This window comes from Triplophysa rosa, linkage group LG2 (genome assembly GCF_024868665.1).
Source record: "Triplophysa rosa linkage group LG2, Trosa_1v2, whole genome shotgun sequence".
Taxonomy (NCBI): Eukaryota; Metazoa; Chordata; class Actinopteri; order Cypriniformes; family Nemacheilidae; genus Triplophysa; species Triplophysa rosa.
Window position 1 is genome coordinate 33304641 of NC_079891.1, and position 9358 is coordinate 33313998.

A 9358-nucleotide genomic window follows, 5' to 3' on the forward strand; every position below is an offset into this window, starting at 1 on the left:
TATGTTTGATTTAAATGCACGAATGTGTATGCATTACTTTGCAAAAGCTGGATGTTTGCCTACGAATGTCCAGTAAAAAATGGACGAGCTTTTATTATGCTATCAAGGAGAAGCGTCCAGAGCAGTGGTGAAATATATAAATGAAAAAAAAACACAAATCTGTATAAAATACATAAATACACAATAGTCAATAAACATATTTACACAACAGACAGAATATGGACAAATGCATACACAGATACAAATGTAATTTACACAGCAAGATATGAAGAGTTTTTTTTAATGAGATAACTCCGTTTTTAGAAAATTCAAGTTTTTATTATGTTATCATGTTTTTATTGTGTTAGTTAGCTGTATTTTTTCGTTGTTATTTTGGCTTAAATAAAAAACAACATCTGCAGTTTGATTAATATTAATTGGAATGCACAATTTAAAAAGCATGATTTTTGAGTTATCTCATTTTGGAAATAAACTCTTCACATGTGCATGCTTTGTGTTAAATAAATATAACAATATTCAAAGTGAGTAATGTGTATTTAACATAATTTTATTGCACAGTGGCAAACTTGTAGACAGTTAAAACGGTTTATACGGTAGATGGCCTTAAAAAAACGTACACATTTCAAAAACCATGATTACTTTAAAAGTGATTTGTTTTATCATTTTTGGTCACTACAAAATTTACTTCTTCCACTTGTACATTTAGTTATAGCTATGTCTTTAAAATTATACTCAAATGTTGCTGAAAGATAAATAGATGGGACAACTCAGTTCCTGCCTTAACACGTGTTATGCGCATGTATGATGCTTATCTTCTAAAATGTAATAAAGTAATTGATGTGTGGTTGATGTGCAATTAAATCAGAAATTGTTTAAGGGTGTGATTTATGAATTGTCAAACAACGGAGCCAAAATACAATAAAAATAGGACAATCTTGCCTAATAAAAGTAAATTTTGTCATTTAGCTGGCACACTGATGCATCATTTAAGACATAACTAACTTGAGATATTTCCGCATATTTTTCTTTCTTGTAGCACATTCGATTTTTTTGAATTTCTGCCAGCGTCACGCATATGTGCTTGTATGAGAACGCAAATATAGTTCTGTGAAAGCTAATGAACAAGTGCGTAAATGTGTGAAATTCTTGTGCCCACTAGAGACTGTTAGACCAAACCTGTCATCTGTGACAACCATTAGTGTAACTACAGAAGAGAGAGAGACCACATCACACATCAAAGTAAAATACACTTTATTCACATTAAAGTCCAATGTTTGTTTCTTTCACTTTGTTCCAAATCCTCCAAAAGAGGCGAGTGAAAGGCTTTTTGGACCTGCGCAAAAAGGCCACGGGACATGTGCAGCTAACACTAAAGATGCCGACATCAACATTACAACATGCAAGAAGAACATTGGTCAAGATACAAGTTGTGGAATTAGTACAAGTAGAAAACTTTACGAAACGTTACTTGTGCACAACATCAGCAGTAAAGGTCAATGATATGCAACATGAAGTACATTACGAGACAAACAAAGCTTTCCTACAGTAGGTTTATCAGTTCAACAAGATAAGGCACTTTATCGTGTACTGTGGGAGTGTTACACGTCTGTTCCCATGATATTTACGTTCACTTTTTAGTATTAAAAACAGCAACAATTACAAAATGTCCTGTGAAAATACTGCAGACAAAAAGTACTCTACACAAAATGCATACCCAGTGTAAAACCTTCTCTTTCGGATGAAAAATACAGTTCAGTGCTGTAACACGAAATAGAAAAATGCATTAGAAGATTAAGGACACAGTCAACAATGAAGTACATTTAGAAAAATAAAATACAATGCACAGCTGGATATTTTCGTCTGGCACTGTGAATGTAAGGCAGCATTGTGCATGGAGAACATTATTTGATGGGGGAACATCTGCTGATGAGAAAAATACACAATTTAACCATTCTGATGGCGAAAAGCTTTCTCAATATTGGCACGTCTCACTTCCTAATGAAAGGTATGAGATGATGTGCATAGACTTGACATCAAAACAGATGGAAAAACAAACATCACATTTCCATCCTGAACCCAAGTGGATTTCTAAGCATATTTACAATAAGTTCAAAAGTCTAAGAACATAAAAAATAAGGAAATATTTGGCATTTTTCTAATGCAAGCTCACTGTAAAAAATGATTTACCCGGCTTCCTTAAAATGTTTAGTTAGTTCAACGTAAAAATATTTATTACGTGAATTTGATGCAAAATTGTTATATTAACTAATATTTTTAACAAAAAAAATGTTAAAGCAGCCGGGTAACTTAATTTTTTAAGTTAAAACAACAAATCATTTTTACAGTTAAACTCACAAAATTATCCAGTGAACTGTGTTTTTGAATGCCTCAGTATTTGGTATTACAGATTTTTAATTTGGGCTCAGACTTTCAGACCGCCTTGTATAACTTCAAATGTCGTCACTTGCGTGCAGCTTCAGCACACAAAATATAGACATGCAATCATTTTATTTTACGGTTCGAGCCACCAACAAGGAATAACCAAATCATATCACGGTCCTGTCTCCGCTGTCCTCATTCGGTATCCATTAGGTTAGCTCTATTCTTGGCCTCGCCGCATTATAGAGACTGTGCAACTATATCAGCTACTTGTCACAAGGTTTTCCAAATACTGAGCGGCCGTAACACGAGACGTCTTGCAGCATGCAGGACGTGTGGTCGGCCATGCAGAACATCTAACTAAGATAATATAACACCCCAGCATGCACCAGGCAGTATTAACACTGATGGTAATAAAAAAAGGCACTGTAATGAAAACGAAACGATGTTCGTAAATAAAAAGAGCGTCGAGCAATGTACATTTTAAAAAACCTGCAGTAGCAAAGTTACGACACTGACTTACAGTATTGGCACATTAAGGAGCTTGTTTACACAGTACAATTTACCCATAAATAATTTTGTCAAATAAATAACCTAAAATACTGGATTAGAAAATGCTAAGAGCATTAGAGGACAGTTCTATCTGTTAAACAGTGAATGCCAGTGTGGTCCTAAATGCAACTTCTGTTAAGATTATTAAGACCTGTTTCCCTGTAACAGTCGCAGAGCAAACGTTAGGAATAAACATCACCTTTCCTTCACACGTGTCTGAAAGGTATTACAATCTATACGATATTTTAAGCACCAGTAAATGAGATAAGCTGTTACGAGGTTAAAATACACACAATTAAGACTCATAATGAAGAGTGTTCAATTAAATCCACACCTCTTTAGAAATAGAATTCCCGGGTATTTTACTGGAAAGTGCAGATGGTGACAAACAGACCATCAGCTTCCACTGGTCCTGTCATTTACTCAAATTCCCGCGGCTTCCCCAGTAGCCCCCTCCACGGTTGCAGAACTCGTGTTGTAGGTCAGAATTTTCGGCGGCTCTTTTAGGAACACCAGCAGAACTGTAATGTTATCACAGGAACCGGCAGCTTTGGCTTGGGCCACCAGACTTTGAGCTACGTCCTCTCCGGAGCTCAGAGCCTCCAGGACCAGCCCCGGGACATCGGCGGACTGAATCACATCGAAGAAGCCGTCACAGGCCAGAAGAATATAGTCTTCATTACCGTTCAGCTGCACTGAGAAGCAGTCGGCTTCATTAGAGACGTACGGCTTCTGATCAAAGTCACCTGTTGACGGTGAGTGACACAAAATAAATTACTTACATATCGCTGAAACCTTGTATCTCCATTGATGGTGATTTTTATTTCTGGCCATAAATCATTATTATTGATTTCACCCTGCGTTTGTCACTTGGTTTTGCGAATATCGCAGCAAGAAAAAGTACTGACAACACATTTAATCGTTTAAAAATGTTTTTTCCATTTCCTGAAAAACTGCGAATTTGGTCATCCGAGGTTTTGGAAGGGCAGAAACGATATTTTTCATTTAGATCAAAACGCATAACCAGGGTTATTACAGTTAACTAAAACTTAAAACATTTGACTAAAAATGCCAGGCACTAAAATTATTACCTGGCATTAAAGGCAGAATAGGTGATCCTGTCCAGAATTTTTTTTCGTCACGCTGGTTGGAAATCTCTTTACATCCTGATAGCAATCAATAAGTAAAGTGGTCCAATGATATTTTTATAAATATATATCGTCTGTGACATGCGTAGGACCAAAAAAAAACGTTTGCCCAATCATTGCATTCGGTACGAATTCCGTACATTCGGTGTGTACATTTTCAGTCAACGTTTTTTGCATCTCACTGCGCACCCAGTTCACGCAGACACCATACGTCATCAGCGCGGTCACATACGCTGTGCAGACACAGCGGGAGAATGGCAGGTAAACAGCTGGAACCTAACTTTCCCCTTGCTGAATGTGTGTAAGGACGAACAAAAATAAAGACCATCTTAAAAATTGTCACGAATAAAAACATCAGCAAAGAGGTGAAAGCAGAATTCCATGCGCGAACGCATTTTGGTCCTTGTAAGCCGGTTCGCGGCCGCATTCCGGGTGTTTCCCGCGATTGTGTTCAGGAAGTTTCACAGGAGATGGGTGTGAAAAACTGGAAAATCCTGGCCAAAACGGGAGTGTTTATTATAATCGTGTTGCTTTTCCACGCTGGGAGCAGCTATGGGGGTCAAGGGTTTCAAAGACGATGCCATGGTAACTTCTGGACAGGTAGGTACATGTTATGATTCGATTTTTATGGGTTTTGATTGTGGACCTTTATGTATTAGCTCAACGACATCGTTACCTAGCATCTAACGGGAACCATGCTGCATCTAATGCCGTTTTAAAGCTGTTGTTTACGTTAGCTGTTTTTGCTATTGTAGTAATGTTATTTGCTTTGTACTGTAACATGTTCTCACTGGTGAATGAGACATGATTTTATTGGAATTGATCCAAGAGCTTCTGGTTTGTGTTTTGGAGGAGGCGTGGCTTTGGCCGGCGATTCGCATGGAGGGTGGGATCTTGATTTCAGTGCTAGCAGGCTAAAGTTAGCACCTTACCAAATCACCCATTCCGCCTTTAAATAAAAGCTATATAAAAAAACATATAAAGCAATATAAAAATAATAACAAATTGCTAAAAATATAAAAATAAAAGCGATTTTGATTATACTCCAAAAAAAATTTTTGGGACACCATGCAGGGACCTCAGATTTCCGACCGACGAGGTAAACAAACCAATGAATCGGAGTTTCTAATTGAATAATTAAAACGGACTGTTTAAAATGATTTACGCACATTAGGGCCTGACGTTATGACCGAAAACGTGTTTCACAGTGAAAGTAATTTTATTTCACGGTGAATAAAACTACCACAAGATAGTTATATAGTTAATAATAAGCTCCTATTCCTCCTCCAGATTGGTTTGTGGGTCTTCTTGATCTGTGTTGCTCTTTCTCCATGTTTCGTAAATAGCCCCGCCCACATATTTACACTGCTGTATATACGGAATACAAAAATCTGTTGCGGATGACATTTTTTTCATTGCAATGATATACACAGTACCTTCATTGAATGAATCAAAATGAATATATTTGTTCATATTTAACAATGATGCAATATATTTACCGATTGCTCGTGAAACGGCGTACGTGCCATTTACACGCCAGCAGCCTATGAAAGCGATGCATCCACCCAGATCCTCGATTCTTTTCTTCTCATCCTGCAATGTAGCACAGACCAAGTTGAAATGCAGTCTGCAACAACATGATAGCAGAAACAAGCGCCTGAATTGAATGAATGCAATGCAATTAATTTTGCGATTACTTTTTTTTGCACACAGCGTAATGTATATTTTGTGCTGACGTGAACTGGACTCTGATCGTGTCGGCATTTGGTTTCTGTAATAAGTATGCAGCATACATCACTAATATTGATTCAGCCTGTGGTCAGTGGCTTCTTCTGTCTCATCTTTCAGCTGCTTACAGGGAACAGATGAGAATCTGATACAGCCGCCGCGCCGCAGTCTCTACGGTTATGTCGTACCTCTCTCTCGGGTTTGTGGGGGTTCATCAGGGTCACCGGTTCTCCCTGTCTGACCAACATAGCTTGAGAGTCACCCAGCCAGGCAACAGTTAGCCAATCAGAGGACAGCAAGACCGCCACGCCAGTGCTTCCGCTCCGCAGACGCTGCAGGAATAAATGAATATCGTAGTTGTTTTAGTACAATTTCGTATTAAAGTATTACGCAAAACAAAAAAATTTGATCTAAGCAGCAGGTAAATAGAAGTTTCGATTACAGAAAGTAAGCTGGATTCTTGTATAATTCCGCTGAAATGAGAGAAACAGAAAGTGCTTAGTCATATCCGTACATGTGGAGGCAGACAGAGCGATGTATTTAACCACAGGGGAAACGTGGACTTTATATGCTTATGTTTGTTACAAGTGTGGGAAGATTAGACGGGTATGAAAAGATTTCTTTCAACTGTCAGTTTCCACATCGAGCGTCATCTCGACAAATAGGGTCAAAGACAATCTGATCATGCACAGTGATTTCAAAACCAGATGTGTTGATAATCAACCTGGAAATGCCACGATTACATCACAGAGCCTTCCTGTAAAGGCTTTCTGTATTTTACGCATTTATTTGATGTCGGTTTATTGAAATCTGGAAAAATTGAAAAAGTTTGGAAATTGAGCATTTTAACAAACACAATTTTGGATGTAAAACAAATAATAAATATGTATGACTCCTCATCTAGGTCAATAATCAAATGTATGCAAATACAAATGAATAAAATAATATAAAAATCCTGCTGGTATAACACCGATCATCGTGTTTTTCACAAATGTTTTTCAATGGCAGCTTTAGTGCATCCTGTCATTAAAGCCTAAAGAGGAAATGCAGTTCTGAATTCATATTTATTTTTAAATTAAAATATATTTCGCAAATGGTTATGCTTATATTTTTTGTCAATTTTGATATTAAACAAGAACCAATGGCGTTTGAAATTGCAATGTGCTGTCATGTTTAAATTTAGCGCTTAGATTTGCTTGTTTGCATTTTAAGTTTGGTAAATAAGCTAGAAATGTTCATCGTTTTCTGTCACAAATGTATCGATTCCCCTCATAAGACATTTACAAACTCACTAGAGTCATTTGGATTGACGTATGTGCTTTTTTGGAGCTTCAACATCATTAGTCACATTTCAGATACATGACGACCTTTCAATATAATCATATTAAATCATTCGTGTTAAACTGCAGAATGAAAGTCGTCCCATACATCAGTGATAGCACGAGGGTGAGTAAATGATGAGAGAATTTTTATATTTGCTTGAACTACGCCTTTAAACTTTCAGGACCTCTCTGTGTATGTTATTACTTCTTTACCTCTCTCTTGGCTTTGATCTTGAACATGTCATCGGTTTGTGTAAAAGTGTTTTTGAAGGCTGCGGAAACGCCGCTCTTTAGCGCCTCCTGCTGGCTCAGTACAACATGCAGGTGAGTTGCAGCATATGTGGCAGCGTCCATCCCTCCATGTCCATCAAACACAGCGTAATACTCCCGCTCAACACCGTCCTGCAGAGGACAGAGATGAGGTCAGAAGACGTTTTTCAAGACATGAAATCACAAATGACTCTCTTTACTTTCCTGTAGTACAACTGGGAGAGAACTGAGCTGTCATGAGTGTACCTCACCTGCAGCCCCAGAAGTTGGTTAAAGTCTTTTAGGATCACGTGACGGTCCTCCATCTTCCTGCGGGTGTTTCGAATGGCGTGTACCGAACAGCTGTGACTCCGCAAAGAGGGAGCTCCGGGATTGGGCAGCTGTTTTTGCCAGGCCACACCCACTTCTCTCAATTTATTTATAAAGACACGCTGCAACGGCTCAGACTGCAACACTGTGAAATAAGTTTACAGTTTGCCTATTTTTCTTTAGAAAATGATAAAAGATCATACATTTGGATGTAAAACTAGTTGGTCAACAAAACACCAGAAGGTACTTCATTTCCCTCAATAAAGAGCCAAACAACACTGCGAAATTGCTGCCTCTTCTAATAAGTTTGAACACTAGAGGGCGGCAGTAAAAGAAGTATATGGAAGTTTGATAGATTTGATTTTCTTTCTGTGATTGTGTTGGAGAGAGCACATTGACTTATTAACTTGAATTCGGGCTTCCTGCTCGTGCCAAAAAATCGATTTAAAGTCTTCAGTTGTTCAATATTGCAAAGCTCTCTGTTAGTTGAAATTTTTATATAATATTATCAATATCTACACACATTGAATAATGTTACTTTATGTTATTACCAAGAGACTTTTAATAGGATAATGTCAGAAATATTTCAACTAACCTTATTTTAACAAATGTAATTAACAATTCAAAACTTTCTCTCCAATGAACTAATGTAATGAAGCGAAATACTCACAAACAACTTCGGGTTCATCTTCCTGTGACTGCTCAGCATCTTGGCAGCAGTAGTGAGGTGAAAGGTCATCTTTAAGCAATTCAGTGACAGCAGCGTTGCACATCGCTGAACTCAGCCAAGAGGGGGCATTTCTTAAAAAGACAAAACAATACAACGTCACATGCTTTATTTAATAATGGTATAATAGAATGCGTGCCAAGATGAACGTGACGGCTGGACACTTAAGTGTAAATTTACGTTGGGTCTGTTTACATATAGGGCTGCAAAATATATTGAATTAACGAAATATCACAAGTGTGCAAATCGCAACATGCATATTGGTTTGACAGATTTGTGTGTTTGAACAGGGCTGTGGTTAAACTCTGCAGGACGGTGAAAAGTAAAAATGCAAACCAAGTGTAAACACACACTTTTCCAACATGCCGTAGAGGAAAAGTACGTCTTGTGCTATAGAATCGCTTCTGTTTTTAGATTACATTTAGCACTTCACATGCTGGAACAAGAAGAAGCAAATGGTCCGACCACCCACTCGCAGCAACACTGCTGTTAAAGAAAAGCATTTGGCAGCATTTCTCCTCACAAGCTGACACGCTTTCGATTTTAAACTTATGACATAACAGCGAGATGTTGGCAAAGAAACACGCTTTTGTCCCTCTGGAAGAGCAGGAATTATGTCATGTACATCCGACACATTTCGGGGAATAACAAGGGTTAAACGTGACAAATCTGCGCTGAATCCAGCCTGAGTTTCATCAAAGAGGAAATGAAGTCTAAATGTCAGGAAGTGGGTATAACAACAGTGATTCCACAGACAGGAAGTCTGCCCAGAGACGTGCATCGAGGCGAGGAAAGAGATGAAACAACAACTTCGCTGTAAATGAAAGTGAGAGAGTGAGAAAGAGAGAGAGTGAGAGAGAGAGAGTGAGAGAGAGTGAGAGAGAGTGAGAAAGAGAGAGAGTGAGAGAGAGTGAGAGAGAGAG

The 9358-nt window shown here is 38.1% G+C and overlaps 1 protein-coding gene across 2 annotated transcripts in view; it reads right to left on the reverse strand.

Moving 5' to 3' along the window:
• Positions 1-1240: 1240 nt before the first annotated feature.
• Positions 1241-9358, reverse strand: part of ppm1f (protein phosphatase, Mg2+/Mn2+ dependent, 1F) — a 15193-nt gene continuing 7075 nt past the window's right edge. For both annotated transcript variants that reach the window (XM_057325309.1, XM_057325318.1), the window contains exons 3-8: positions 8379-8509; positions 7651-7853; positions 7343-7531; positions 5996-6139; positions 5579-5672; positions 1241-3677 (exon numbers count right to left, since the gene is read on the reverse strand). In XM_057325309.1, coding sequence (XP_057181292.1) covers positions 3355-3677; positions 5579-5672; positions 5996-6139; positions 7343-7531; positions 7651-7853; positions 8379-8509 — 1084 coding nt within the window. In that variant the 3' untranslated portion in view covers positions 1241-3354. The remainder of the gene's footprint in view (positions 3678-5578; positions 5673-5995; positions 6140-7342; positions 7532-7650; positions 7854-8378; positions 8510-9358) is intronic.